At 48.3% G+C, this 14,943-nt stretch overlaps 1 protein-coding gene across 1 annotated transcript in view; it reads right to left on the reverse strand.

Annotated features, from left to right (window-relative positions):
* LOC126540715 (uncharacterized) overlaps positions 1-10,848 on the reverse strand; it is a 57,580-nt gene extending 46,732 nt beyond the window's left edge. Inside the window, exon 1 of the mRNA XM_050187558.3 lies at positions 10,312-10,848. Within this exon, the coding sequence (XP_050043515.1) occupies positions 10,312-10,358 (47 nt within the window). The 5' untranslated portion in view covers positions 10,359-10,848. The remainder of the gene's footprint in view (positions 1-10,311) is intronic.
* Positions 10,849-14,943: the final 4,095 nt, after the last annotated feature.

Here is a 14,943-nt window from a genome sequence, read left to right on the forward strand (position 1 = left end):
CTCCGGCGGCGCTTCCGCGAGCCCGCTGCTTGACCTTCTGTCGCCACCGACGTCGGGAGCAGAGAGAGAGAATCATTGGCAGCTGTCAAGCGGAAGGAAATGGCCGGCGGATGTTGTCCGGTAACCTCCCCCCCCCCCCCCCCCCCGTGGTTTTCTTTATTTGCTCCGTTTGTCCTTTCTTTATCCGCCCTCTTCGATTCTGAGTTATGACTAGTGTCACGTTTCGCCCTTAACTGGTCAGTCATTAGACCCTTGCCTTCATGGAGTGAGCGTCCCTTGATCGTCACTTTCGCCTCCGGCGTGGAAGAAGGCAGACCCACCACACGGGAGGTCGACTTCATTTGCCTTCTGCTAAAGGGAAGCCGCTGACGCAACGCCGTCGCCACCGTAACTGACCGTGTGAGTGACACGCGTAAGGCTACCGCGAAATGGGTGGTCACGGCTTGCTGCCCGGCGAGGCGAGAACGGGCGTAGGATGAATTCGGGAGGTAGCCTTTCGAAAACCATTTGTCCCTCAACTGCCGGAGCCAGGCTTACGACATCCGCAGCTCCGCCTCACCTGCAGTGTATAGGGCTCCCAGCGGAGTTTTTTTAAAGCATGCGCGCTCGCGAAAGAGCAGTTGTAGCCTTTGCCTCATGTTGCGACATTTGCGGCAGTTTGTTGGTATGCAGTCTGTGCCCCGATGATGTATTATACATTTTCCTTCCGGTTCCTTCTCATTTAGAGTGCGAGACCCTTCGTGATAAAAATTTCTCCGGAGCATTTCATATACTACGGCGTCTTCTAATAGCCACATAATTACTTGGGAACGCTACAATCCACCAATCAGCCAATCAAAGCTCGGCTGACGTTAGGCTGCGTTTGTGCTTAGCTAAACCCGCATCTCTTCAAGGCAGCAGACATTGCATATCGGCTACATCGTTTGCGAAGTCGCCTGCGCAGAGATGTGCAGCGCTACATATCGGATGATTCGGTTTTTCTTTTTTCTTGTCTTTTTTTTTCTCGCGGCTCATGTTACGCTTAAAGTAATGTTTAAAATTATAAAATTGAAATTGTATTAAATTTATTTCATTTTATGGTAAATCATTCTGAGGAATCCCGGAAAGTGGTGAAAGATTCATGAAAGGGAAAACTCGGGTGGATGAAAATTTTACCTTGCAATAACTATTTTATGTCGGTGGCACAGAGCGCGTATAATATATATATATATATATATATATATATATATATATATATGGAACAGTGGCTACACGAAAATTATCAAAACGCATTGCGGTGAACTGCAATAACACAGCATATAAGAGAGAGATAGAGAGAGATGAGAAACGGGGTGGGAAAGGCAAGGAAGTTAACCGGAAGAGATTCCGGTTTGCTACCCTGCAATGGGGGAAGGGTGAGGGGAGATGGACAGGAAGAATGGCGGAGCGATAAAGCAAAGTTACGAAAAAAAATGAGAAGAGATGGGGAAGCAGATAATACAGTTAAAAGAATATCCCACGCTTTCTTAGGAGCCAGAAAGTGAGTGAGTGAAAACTTTTGAGTCTTTCAAGAGTTTCGCGGTTACGAGGTCTCCGTCGTCTTCATCTTCTTGGCGCTGGCGACTTGAGACTCCTCTTCAGCAAGGGTGGGCCCCTATTCCAAGGCTCCACTGAGTCGTGCTGCATCGCTCGCGTGCTGCACTAGGGCCCTTTGGGCCGTGAGCTCGATGCTGGTGAGCCGACTCTCCCATTGCTCCGCACTCGGGTGTTCGTGTTTGTGGAATGCTTTGTTGCGTTCGCACTCCCAGGTGATGTGGTAGAGTGTAGGTTTGGCACCGCACCAAGGGCAGGTGGCCCTGTATTGTGTCGGAAACATCTTATTGAGCACGTGTAAGTTGGGGAAGGAGTTTGTTTGTAGTCTGCGCCAGCTGGTCGCTTCCTCCTTTGTGAGGTCTTTGTGTGGTGGCGGATATCTAATTCTAGTTCCTCTATGTAAGTTCAGGGTCTCTGCGTATCCCCCCTCGCAAGCCTGTAGGTGGGTCTTCGGGGCATCCGACCGCCCAGCTCGGAACGCTTCGCCTCGAGCTAGGCTGTCTGCCCTTTCGTTCCCCCCTATGCCTACGTGATCCGGGATCCAGATTAGTTTGTGCCTGGGCTTTTCCTTCTCGGCGGAGGTGGCTCCGCTGAGTATTCTGAGGGCAGTTTTGCTGATTCTGCCTCTCGTATAGTTCCTGCACACCTCTTTTGAGTCCGTCAGTATGTTGAGAGATCGGCCTGTTCTATAACCTTCCGCTGCCGCCAGCGCTACGGCAATCTCCTCGGCAATCTCCGGCCAGAAAACAAAAATTCAAGTTCATATTTAGGAACTGGAAGCATAGCTAAGCGCGAACTTGTCGTTATTTCTACAACATCGCGAAAAAGAAAGAAAGAAAGAAAGAAAGAAAGAACGAGTACTATTCAACCAAAACTACAAAGAATGCTATTTTTTCATGACGCAACAACTTTCCTATAATGAACGAGAAGAAAGAGAGCCGAAGGAACCGTTTTGCATAAGTCACAATCACACAAAGTCAACAGACAAGGACAGCCAAAGCATAGGGGAATTTGTTTGTTTTAAATGAAATATAGAAAATATAAATAAATGAAAACGGCAGGGGACGAAAAACACAACTGGCCGTAGGTGGGATACGAACCCACGTTTTCGCATTACGCGTGCGATGCTCTTATCAGTTGAGCTACTGCGGCGCCGTTTTCCCAACCTTCACATCAAGCTGAGGTCCCTAAAGAAAAAGAAAAAATTCAAACGAGCTGCTCTCGCTAATTTGGGACTATAAGCTGACTCTACCCTTTTCAATGATGTGCATCGTCTCCTTGCCGTGTGTGGCAAATCAGTTCTCCTCAAGAAAGATCCATGACATAGAAGAAAACGATTATCCACCCTGTTAAAGCCCGAAGCTACAAAGAAAACCCGTACGGGTTTCAGAAGCAAAAAACTTCGTAGTTGAAAAAACAATTCTTGCTAGTACGGGAATCGAATCCGGGACCAATACTTTTCCAGAGGCGGTCCCTTTACTATTGTAGCTGGTTCACCAGGAGGCTAGACGGCAGACAGAGAAAGGCCTAATGGTTCAACAACGTTTCCTTTTTCCAGCAATAACTTTCCTTTGAAGCTTCACGTTGCAAGTCACGTGGCTGAAATATTTCTCTTCCATTCATCTGCTTGCTGTGCGTCTGTAGGTGCCGCGAAGTCGACGAAATGACGCATCAGCGACACTTGCGCGGATATTGACTGCCCATACTTGATGCATTATAAGACAAGGAAAGGCGCTGTGAGGCGATTAAAAGCTTCTGGGAGCGTACTATGCTGTTACTGAAGATAAGCGGAGCCAAGCCGTACAGTGAAACATTCCTCACGACTTGCACTATATTGGCATACACCAGCAGGTCATTCCGGCACCGGCCTCAGATCGCGAAGTCCCATACGAAGGCGGAACTGCCAGCAGCGTTCAACGCGCATCAGCAGCTGCTTTTTTTGCCGTTTTGGCACTAGGACACGACACCCCTGTGATGGCAATATTAGAATCTCAGGCGTGAATATTGTTGAAGAAATCGCTGAGTGAGCCCCCCATAGTTTTCTGGAGGATGGACGCCCGACGATGGCCCGTCCTTTCAAGTATACTGCGGCGTTAGGATGCTTTAGAATAGCGATTAGCGTCTCGCCACAGCGCATGCTCCAAACCCAGACGGCGCCTTGCGGTTTCGGTTTTCGCACGCCCCCTAACGTTAAATTATCAGCGAACATCTAAAAAAAAATGCGTCAACGCTCCCTCCTCGAATGTATTAAAGTCTCACGTATACCTTTAGTCCTGCAAAATATTACGGATTAGATTATTTCTTTTTTTTATTCTGGCATATGTTTCTTTTTCGCCTTCCGCGTGCAGGAAGGGCGTTGCAATCGCGTGACGCTAACGTAAGCCGAGAACCCTATTCTATAATGCCCCTTTCCGGCGGGGCACACCGCGAACTCAAAGCGGTCGCCTGCTTGTTGGCGCACCCTAAGCTCTAGACCCTTATCCTATAAACCTTCCTATTGAATCAACTGGCTTTCCCTGCATCTAATGAGAACATTGAAAGAGCATTCTCGATGCTTCGTTCTGAAAATCCGAGAGAATGCACCGTAATGAGCGATTCTAAGAAGTGTAGAGGTGCACCACAGCAAATTGTAACAGCGATAAACCCTTCTTCTACTGTAAGTGCTAACTGTAAGTAATAATGCAAAAAATAAAGATGTTCCTGTGGCTATATTATAGCGGAGCTATATATAGCTAGGTTATCACAAATGTTTCGTGGTAACCTAGCTATATTTAGCTAGGTTACCACGAAAACTATCATCATCAATGGCTCATACCCCCTAAGCAGGCACAAAATGAAATGGCTCATGGCGGACCCGTAAGGCAGAGGCTACAATCACTCATTAAAGTGAAGCGAACAGTGCTTACATTCTTTCTAATCACGCATACAACATACAGAACAGCATGTCGAAAATTGTCATCCTCAACGGCTCATACCCCCGTAAGCAACGGCTCGTACCCCAGTATGAAAGCAAAAAATGAAATGGCTCATAGTCCCGTAACGCTCATGGTACTAGCCCACACCGCTGGGAATGAAAACTCCACTCAAACTTGACAATAAAAGGTCTCTCTCTCTCTCTCTCTCTCTCTCTCTCTCTCTCTCTCTCTCTCTCATGGCTACTCACTTTGCGTGGATTAGTTCCGATGACACTACCCCTACGATGGTTGTCGGTGATTTTAATGTGGATGTGTCGGGACCGAGAAGGGAGTGGCTTACGCGTTTCGTGTTGGAGACATATCACTTGCGATGCCACACCATTCCGGCCCACCCGACCGCCCAGCGGCGTACGTACATCGATTTGACATTATCAAAGTAAGAGTTGCGGGTATGCCATCAGTATATATCATAGCAACCACACAGTCGTTATGACCGTCGATACTAAGTGACAATGAGTGATGCAACAAAGTATTTACCTAAGGTTTCGTACCACGATGCTTACAGCTTCGCTGGTCATCCACCTTCGCAGGGTGGAATGGCCTTGAATTTTCCTTTCTTTTTTCTGATTTATTTTGAAATCGAGACTGTTTTTGGGGCATGAACGAACTAAATGGCGAATGATGCTAAAAGAGGCCAAAAATGTTCTAATTTTGTTGCGCTGTAAAAGAAAGTTCCGATAAACACCTATTTTAGTAGAATATATAAACTCTAAATAAAACCTACTTTGATCTTGCGTAAAAGAAGCTCCGAAAGCGCGGAATCCTATGCGCCGCCACGAGATCGAGCTATAGATGGCGGTACCGTCGCCACTGTAACAAAAGAGGTGTCACTTTTTTTTTTCCTTCTCTCAAAACATCCATGGCGGATTTGCAGAGCACTGAATGCTGCCACTCGATTACGCAGACCGGGCCTTACGTCGTTCGTGTTCCTTTCTCTTTCTATTCCTTGCCCCTTACCCCCGCGCAGGGCAGTAAACCAGAACTACCCCTGGTTAACCTTCCTGGCTTCTCCCTCTCTCTCTTTCTCTGAAAACCAGTGAAACTGTAAGTGGTGTACGCGCGCCCATTTCCTAGCAGATGGATACAATGCAGCAACGCGTCAAGGTATAGATTGCAGGTAACCACACGCAATCTGTTTTGGACACGTCATCAAGAATTCTGATTGCACGTTTGACATGACGCAGTCAATCTTAAACGAGCGCGTTCGCTTCGGCTTCCTGAAAACAGAACCGTTCGCATGCAACGAAACAAGTTTCAAGGCGTGCAGGCGAGAAAGCGCATAATTGTCTGACAGGCTGCATACGAGCCAGCTAACGGCGCTCCGCAGATGTCCTTGCGCTTCGATCGATTCACGCAGAGCCGCCCGATTAATCGTGGTTTCTCGCCCGTGCATGGGGATGTCCTTCTCATTATCTTACATTGTCCAGAAATCCAATCTGCATCAAAGTGACCTGCGATTTTGACACCTTCCAGCGAAATTCTGTGGGGTGGTGAGGCTCGGATTACAGTCACATTACGCATGCGGATGGAGCTTTTGTTCCTTCGTCAACGTGGTGTCAAGGATCGAACGCCGCCTGTCACGGCGTCGCTACTTCCAGCCTTGACAGTTGGCACACTTTCTCTTTTCTCACACTCGATTGTGCTTTCTCTTTCTTCCTTTCTTTCTTCCTTTCTTTCTTTTCTTTTCTTTTCTACCTCACTTTTGAGAAGCCACGCCATCGAGTCATTCTTTCAAGCTCTCTCGCTTTCCCCTTCGCAAGCCTTGTCCCAAGTTCTTCGCCATTGCCGTGATCCATGCAATTCTTTGTTTCAGCTTGAAGTTGTCCCTCTGCCACTTCCATGGCGACTGCCGATGCAGCGGGAACGCGGAGTGGCGCGACCTAATGGCGACCTGAACTAAGGGCTCCACCCTAGGAAGGAGGTTCCGCACCCTAACACAAATAGGTGTTTATCTCCATCTCTCTTCGGCATTCGTCGGCTTTCGAACTTGCTGGCGCACCAAGCTGAGCGCCGAAGGGCAAGATTGCCCCCCCCCCCCCCCCTTCATACTGTGTTTCTTTCGGTTTACGCACTTGGTCAACGTGGGTGGTTTCACAAAGCAACAAATGTGATGTCATCGACCACGGTTTTCTCAGCCGCTTCAACCGGACTGACTGAACGTTTGTTTTTGTGAAACAGTGCAGGGAAGCACACAGTTCAAGTCTCCTGCAGGGGGGTATTCTTGATATTTTTTCCCTCCTTTCCCCTTCCGCCAAAGTAGGTGAGGAACGATCCCGCGTTTTCGCATTGCACGCGTAATGCGAACACGTGGGATCGTTCCTCACCTGCGGCAAGTTGTTCTTTCGTCCGCTTTCATCGTCAATAAGTAATCATTTCTTTAATTCAATTAGTAAGTAATCAGTAATATATAGTAAATAGTAATGATTACATTACAGTAGTAACTACAGTAGTGATAATTAATAATTCGTAATATATATATATATATATATATATATATATATATATATATATATATTTCTCAGTCGCTAGCGCTTTGCGATACGGTTTGGCAAACAAAGGACGAAGACGCTTACACAGTAGGACGAAGCATGCGCACGGAGCTATGTATGAAAGGTAAATTAGGGACCAACATTTAATCATTCTAGGCTCCAATCAAAACTCTTGTTATTCATTTGAAAAAAAAAAAGAAGTTGATTACTAGTGGGTAAAATGAAGACCAAGCGTTCACCCCAGCCCCCTTTCTTCCTTCTTTTGTTTTTTAATTCTGCATTACAACCTCACCCCCGATACGCCAGTGTCATCACGCATTTCAACATACATTCTTTTATGGGCAGTTTCGGCACAGCGACACAAGTTGCTGGTTTGATTCATTTTTTTTCTTTAGAATGCAATGTCTTCGCGGATAAGTGATCAACTAAGCCTGAGTACACTGCCAAAAAATATGTCATAGAAAGTTGGTGTGGGAACATTATGTAGCTTCAATTTGGCGTCTCTATTGCGTTTTTTCTGGCTTATTAATCCTCCTATCATAATAACAGTGGCCGCTTTGCTGGTGCAGAAGCGTAAATTACTAGCGCGTATACATCTTAACACTCAAATTCTCTAAGAGACTCTTTAAACACACAAACATACACTCAATATATTATGCGCCGTGTAAGTTCGCCCCGCGAATATGCCTTCGTTCATTTAACGCTAATCAGTTTCCCGCTATGAAAGACCAATTAGGCGCTGAGAAAAATGGTGTTTACCGTACAACCAGCTCACTATTTCCTTCGTTCATAAACTTTGCTCATCTAGACAATAATGCACTTACAAATGAAAACTTAGTATTCGGGCCCAGTATATATTTCTATATATATTTGTATGTATTTGTGTAGGCATACCAGTGAAAAATCGTTCACTGGAATCGTTTACTATCAGGACAAAATGTGCTAGTCCTGTGGTACTCCCAACGGACCTTCTTCATTGCTAAAATTCATGATGTCCACGTGTCTCCATAACACACACACGCACGCACATACACACAAATAACAACGACCAGTGAAATTTTACATCACTATGTTCTCGTTCTGCACCAGTTGTCGACCCATTGCGCACCTGTAACGTAAATATTAACGTAGCACGATATAGTATTACCTCAGCCTCAGCGCTGCATCTTTGCAGCAAACTAATGCTTTCAGTTTGTTAACGCATTTAGCTTAGTTAAGCTCACTGCAATAGACACTTTTCCAACTTGTTAATTAGTCTTGCATTACCTCGAGGCGATTCACCTACCTGAACGTGACACAGGCAAAATTTAAATGAGTAGATTTGTGCACAGGTGCAGCTATACCAGGTGAAAGATATCGACGTATCCTTCGCCAAGAAATCATGTATAAGCGCGCAATGGAGCGCAAAGTTCGCATTTCGTTTGAGCAGTGAGTTTTTCCACGATTAAGAGGACGATGTAATGAAGCGCGCTTACAAATTAAGGAAAGGTCTTGTTTTTAAGTGTCCTATTTACATGAACCGGACCATTTTGCTTAGCTATCGATTGTGCAAGGAGTAACAACTGCTCATTTACACGAAAATTGAAAGCTCGTCGTCTATAGGACATGTCGTCGCGTAGCGCGTGGACTTGAGGTCCGCCCTCTAGGGGCACCATATCGGCCTGCCAATCAACAAATGTTGTGCGCGTTCCTTACAATTTTCAAGAAAAAACATCTGAAAACGAAACCGCACTTAAATTGTCATTTAATTAAACTTGTGTGAAGGAGAGTCTGGCATCATCAGCAATGATTGCTACACCATCTCGCTTACCCATACAATACATACAAGCCTATAATATATCGTATCGTACGCTAGCTATAGCATTATACTATAGGGCAATGAGAAAATCAGGCGCCTTATAACCCTGTATACTCCGTCTCCGAGAAAATTAAGCGTCCCAAAGAACCAGCAGAGCGCAGTGACGATCAATTCGCTCCGTTTTAGGCCCCACCAGCCGCGGTGGCTCAGTGCATATATATGGTGATGCTCTGTTGAGCAGGAGATAGCGGTTTCGATACCGGCCGCATTCCCATAGGAGCGGGATGCAAAAACGCTGGCGTACCACGCTTTGGGTGCACTTAAAGAACCCCCAGCTGGTCAAAATTAATCCGGGCTACCCCAACAACGGCGTGCCTTATAATCAGACCGTAGTTACGGCACGTAATCCCCAGAACTCATTTCTATTAAGGCCGCTTTGGATGACCGCAAGCGAGCTCTGTTTAGTGAAAAGACACGAAAAGGCGCTTTTCTATATGGAGCTACACGTGTATCAACTCACACGCCAGCGTGACTTTGCATAATATCGCGCTATGTTCCACGAGTATTACATGTTCTGTTCATATTACACGTGACGAAGTGGGTAACCTGAAGCAGCACTTCGTTCTATTGTGTCTGTGTTATCGAGGGAAAAAGAAGATGCTGCGGGACAGCGTGTAGAGTAAACGTCTCCGCTACAAATTATGTGTACCAGCCAAAGACACGAAATCGAGATTACTGACAGCTCATAGCTTGTCACGCCAAACCGTCCACTACGAACATTTTTCCACGCACCAAAGTCTATAGAACCACGACGTATGGAGAAAGAAAAAGATCATTGGCATAATTGAAATGGAAAGCTTGTCTTAGGTCTAATTGGAGAAAACCGTGCTCGTTCGCTTGTCCTATGTGCGGGGCTATAGCGAAACACTGCAGGCACGCGTGTTAAAGACACATACGATGTTCAGATATACCATTTGATGTGACCAATCATCCATCGAAAATAGCGTTTGGTAATGTGCTACGAGGTGGGGATTGGAAGGGCGTGAAGTCCGTATCTACTGATACTGAAACATCCATTCTCACGGGGGTTCACGTGAACAGCTAGCGTAGCAGGGCTTCCCTTAGTCAGACTCTGAGCTTTGTGTTCGCTGGTGCACAATGTGTTGCGCGAACACTGTCAGGACAAAGCCCTTCTCGGCGCTAGATAAATATTAATATTCTTGTTTTTCTTTTTTAATGTTCCAGCAAATGTGGTTTGGATTATTAGACCCGAGGTTTCAATCGAATAGACGAAAAACGCAAGCACGAACCATAGTGTTTTGCACATAGCTATCCAGAGACATCGACGAGACAAAAAACACGCCGTCCTTGCGCGCGAATTCGATGCACGACTGGCATACTTAAAACGCTCGAAGATCGAGCAACTGCCACGGACGAGGAAGCAAGCTAAGTGAAAGTTGTTTCTTGCCCCACTCACCGAAACACCTGGCGGGTCTCCAGAAGCAAGCTGTGTCCGTTCATCATGTCGCCGCCACGCCGGGGCACGCTGCTCAGCTGCCTCGAGCGGGAACACGATGGCGGTGCCTTGCTTTCCAAAGTGCGCCCGTAGAACCACAAGCAGCACAGGTGGCCACAATTCCCTAGTATCCCACAAGAACACGACACCGGCGCGGCGTCGGCGGCGCGGTCACTACGTCCATTCACGTACACCGCCACAGTGGAGTTCGCGGCCTGCCGGTGATGCGAACTACCGGCATTGCCCGTCCTTTCGTTATGTGCTTCTATAGTTCCCAGCTACCCCAGTCCTGAAATCCTTCTGTCCTGTCGCCAGCTGCACCGCAACGCTTCTGCAGGGCGTGTGGAAAAGGTGCGAACCGATCTGCAAGCGCTGATGCGATGACCCGATGCGCGCCGGCACCTATCGGTAGAGAAGGGAGAGCTTGCACAGCGCGAGCCGCGCGTGGAGATGAGTGAGCTCCCGAAGAGACGGACGGCTCGGGTTATGGCGCGCATGTTTCTTTTCTTCTTCTTTCCGCCGTCGCAGCGTGGCCTCCCCGTTGTATTTCGAACGAAGCCTTTCCCTCAAACGTCGCTCGCGCAGGCGTCATTCTCCTTCTTTCCGCGCGTTGTTGATCTCTCGCCGTTTTGTTTTGGCTTCTTTCGTCTCGGCAGTTTGCGGTTCTTCTTTCTCTTCCGTCAACCACCACCACCCCCTTCGATCTCTCCCCCTGCTCTCTCTCTCTCTCTCTCTTTCTCTCAGCATAAACTTCTTTGTCTGTCTGGCGCGTCCAGAAAACGAGGTGGAACCAAGAGAAAAAAAAAAGGAAAGAAAGAAAGAAACCAGCGTGTAGAGACATACATTCGCGCACGTAAATAGAAAGACGCTCATCCCTCGTGGCGGAGAAGGCGAGGGGATCAGCAATGGAGGGGGAACCGCCACAGGTGAAGGCGCGGCTTCGGCGAGACCTTGAAACGAACGGGGTGCTGCTTCTGAGGCGAGGCGCAATGGATATCCCGCGGCGAAAGTGAAGGAGAAGAAGAAGGAGACGCGCTTGCCCCTTCCAGACGTCAGCCCCCTCCGCCCAGGAGGCTGATCCGCTGATGCTATCGCTCGCCGTTGCGTCACGCCGACCGTCTGCTAGTGCGGCGAAGCGATAGGAGAGGAGCCACTTTCGGGCTTTGTTATCTTTTCCCTTCCCCGAAACTTCACTTTCGACTTCGTCTGACCTCTCGACGCGTTTCGCGCGCGCGCTGTTTTCTCTGCAAATGTATGTATGTATTTGCATCTTTCGAGAAACGCGGTATTTACGCCTGTGACTGGCTCAGCCGACGAGAGCACCACCGTTCCCGGGTTTTTTTTTTTTTTTTTTTTTCTCGTGCGCGACGCGTTTCCGCTGAAGTGACTGGAGAGCCAAACGTGCCCCATCACGTGCGCAAAGCCATAGAGAGATACTCGCGTGCAGACGGGACGACAAGCGAGTGCGGTTTGCGTTTGGGACTTTTCGTCATCCGCGTCAGGAGAGTGTCGTCGTCTGCTGCGCCTTTCGGTCAAGGCTCTCTTCGCTGGCTGCGTACGCATAGCATATAGGCTCGGGCGTAGACGCCCGGCCGTGGTGCGTGCCTGGCTGGTTGTGTGCGTGATCGGTCGCGCTTGGCTCCGCAGCCGCCGCCGTGTTTGACGGCGCAGCCCACACGCGACTGCAGGCGGCGGCGACTGTTCCGGCTTCCGACATGGTCCAGTGCCGTTCCAGCGAGGGGCTCCGCGCGACCCAAATAAAGGCGGCGCGAAGGCGAGAGCCGCTCGGGGTGACGCGATGATGGGCGTGTCGAGCTCGCTTTACCGAGCCTTTGTTTCTGCGAACCACTCCGGTGCGCTCGACTCGCCAAACAACAAAAGTGTTCTATCGTATCACGTGCTTCGACAAGACCTTACCTGAGTACACAAAAACGAATAGGAATTACAAATCCGTGAAATCAATTAGGTGAAGACCGCTACGGATTAATGAAGTGTGAGGTTTCTATCCACCTCAGCGAACCTTGCAATGTAGTATGTCTATACACCGTTTTCCGTCAACACTGATGTCGCAAATATGCTGTCGATCGCTAAGACGACGTACCGGAGTCCATTTCACACCGACACCTTCGAGACAACAGCCTCTACGCGACAGAGGTCATTTCAGTCCTCCCATCAAACAGGAGGCTGGCCGCGACACCCACGTAAGCTGCGAGTGAAGACGAAGCTAGCTAAGCATTCGGCTGAACTCGGCGAGTGCGTCCAAAGTCTCGCGCGTCGTAGCGATAAATTGGCAGTCATTATCGCTTCGCAGAAGGACGCAGAGTGCAATATCCGCGCGCGCTCCTCGCGCCGCATAAAGGCCCGCTCCAGAGGTCAGTGTATACACAATTCAAGTCCTTTCGAGGCCGGCACTCGATTTGTCCGAGACCTTCAATAGGCGCCGTTTCCTTTAATGTTCTCGCCTTTTGTTTCTTTCCCTCCATTTCTTTCTTTCCTCGCGCGATTCCCTTTCCCACCTCAGTGAATTGTTTCGAAATATTGGGGAAACGCGGCGGCGAGATTATTACAAACTCGCAATATGCAGTGAGTAGCCGCCGGTGAGTCAGTGCTGTGTTTTTCACCCTTGACGACTGCCGCTTCCAATTTCCTGCCTCGGGCAAAGCGCCAGTCTGTTGCGGGTTTTGGTGGTGTGCCTGCCTGCGCGCGCGCAGTGAGACTTGCCTTGTGAGACTTGCCATGTGGAGGCCAAGAATTATGGGAACGAAACAAACAACAACTAAATATGCAAACGTTGATTCGTGCGCGGTGATATGTTCCGAGACTCTATCTACCCTGCAAGATTCGTACTGGAGTTCGCTTGAAAAATGCACACTCGGAGAAAGGGCGAGCTTTCTTTCTTTCTTTCTTTAGGGCCGGGCTTTCCTCATCGACGCTGATGACCGCTCGTTAGGCGCCAAAGGCCGTGACAACAGCCGTGGCGAGGAAACCGTTTGTGAAAGTGGGAGGACGTCCTGCAAGAGGGGGCGGCGAAAAAAATGCGCGCGTGTGCTGTAAAATGCAGTAGCCGCCGACGAGGAGTGGACGTTTAGACGAAACAGCGTCCTCGACGGCTGTAACGGCGCTGACCGGTGTCCATACGGCTGCCGTCTCTTAACCGTGTCTCGTTAAGCGAGGATTAATGTGTGCTTTGCGGGCGTCGATTGCAACTTGTAAAAAGACGGTTTCAGACAAGCAAATAATTTGCAGCCATGCTCAGCGTGGTTGTGACGCTGTTATATTGCATTCCATTACTCAAGTGTTATTGCGCAACAAAACTGACACGGACGTAAGAGAAGAAGAACACACGTACATGTCTTTTTTTCTTTTTATGCGAAATAATACTTCAGTAATGGATTACCAACTTGGCCGTAATGCTGCTATCATATTGCATTCCGTTTTTGTTTGGTTCCCCTATAGTATTCCCTAAAGTTTCATCATTCTTCATCAAGTTCTGGCCCAAAGGTTAGTGGCATATGCGTATAACATTAAGAGCTATCAAGACAGCAGCATGGGCTAGAAAGCGAGAGCAGAAGTGGCGTTTGGCAGGCCAGATGATGGGGCCGTAAATCTGAAACAAGATAAGGAAGTAGCAAGCTTTCATTTCTTTAAGTGAAACTCTCTTGCCGTATTTATTTATTTATTTATTTATTTATTTATTTATTTATTTATTTATTTATTTATTTATTTGCATAGCGTCAGGGCCCGAGGATGTTACACCTTGTCGTAAGCACGATAGAAGCTTAGGTGCGACTCGAAGGCGGCCTTACAATGTCTTCTGTCAGCTCTTCGTCGCCGGTCCTGTGAACAACTCGTGTCGGAGACACGAGAAATGCACCATCATCTGATCGCGAAAAGACGCGACGTCGTGTGTCAGTGGTTGCAGGGTCATTGCGGTACCTCCGGCAACGACCTCGCTGATGAAGCTGCTAGCAAAGCGCACGAAGGAGCAACCCTTGTTTCTGTACCCTTATCGCGGACTGACGCAGCCCAACACTTAAGGAAGCTAGCGCATCGTATGACGTTGGAGGAGTGGCACACACCTGAATTCACCCAACATTGATTGCATTACCTCGACCCATCTATGCAACTGCGGCTGTTACCTGGGCTTCCGCCAAATGAGGAAACAGTGCTGTGCCGCTTACGCTTGGGCGTGGCATTCACCATTGCATATACGTGTTTGATTGGAATGGCTGATAGCGCCGAGTGCAATGCCTGCGGTGTCGAGGAGGCTATCGAACATCTACTGTGCTACTGCCCATCTTTTGAAAATGAAAGACGTGACCTCTGCACAGCTCTAAACCGTTCACCTCGAACAAGATCTTGTGACCATGACCGTCTGTGATCCGGACTGAGTGATCGATCCATATCCCCGGTGGACTTTCTCTTCTTCTTTTAATCTATCGCTCCCCATTTTCCTTTCCCCAGTATAGGATAGCCAACCGGGCTCAGTCCTGGTTAACCTCCCTGCCTTTCATTTATCATTTGCTCTCTCTCTCTCTCTCTCTCTCTGGGATGTCTTGGCGTGTCTTCCCTTCTTCTGTAACAATTATTACG

This window comes from Dermacentor andersoni, chromosome 2, assembly GCF_023375885.2.
Source record: "Dermacentor andersoni chromosome 2, qqDerAnde1_hic_scaffold, whole genome shotgun sequence".
Classification (NCBI taxonomy): Eukaryota; Metazoa; Arthropoda; class Arachnida; order Ixodida; family Ixodidae; genus Dermacentor; species Dermacentor andersoni.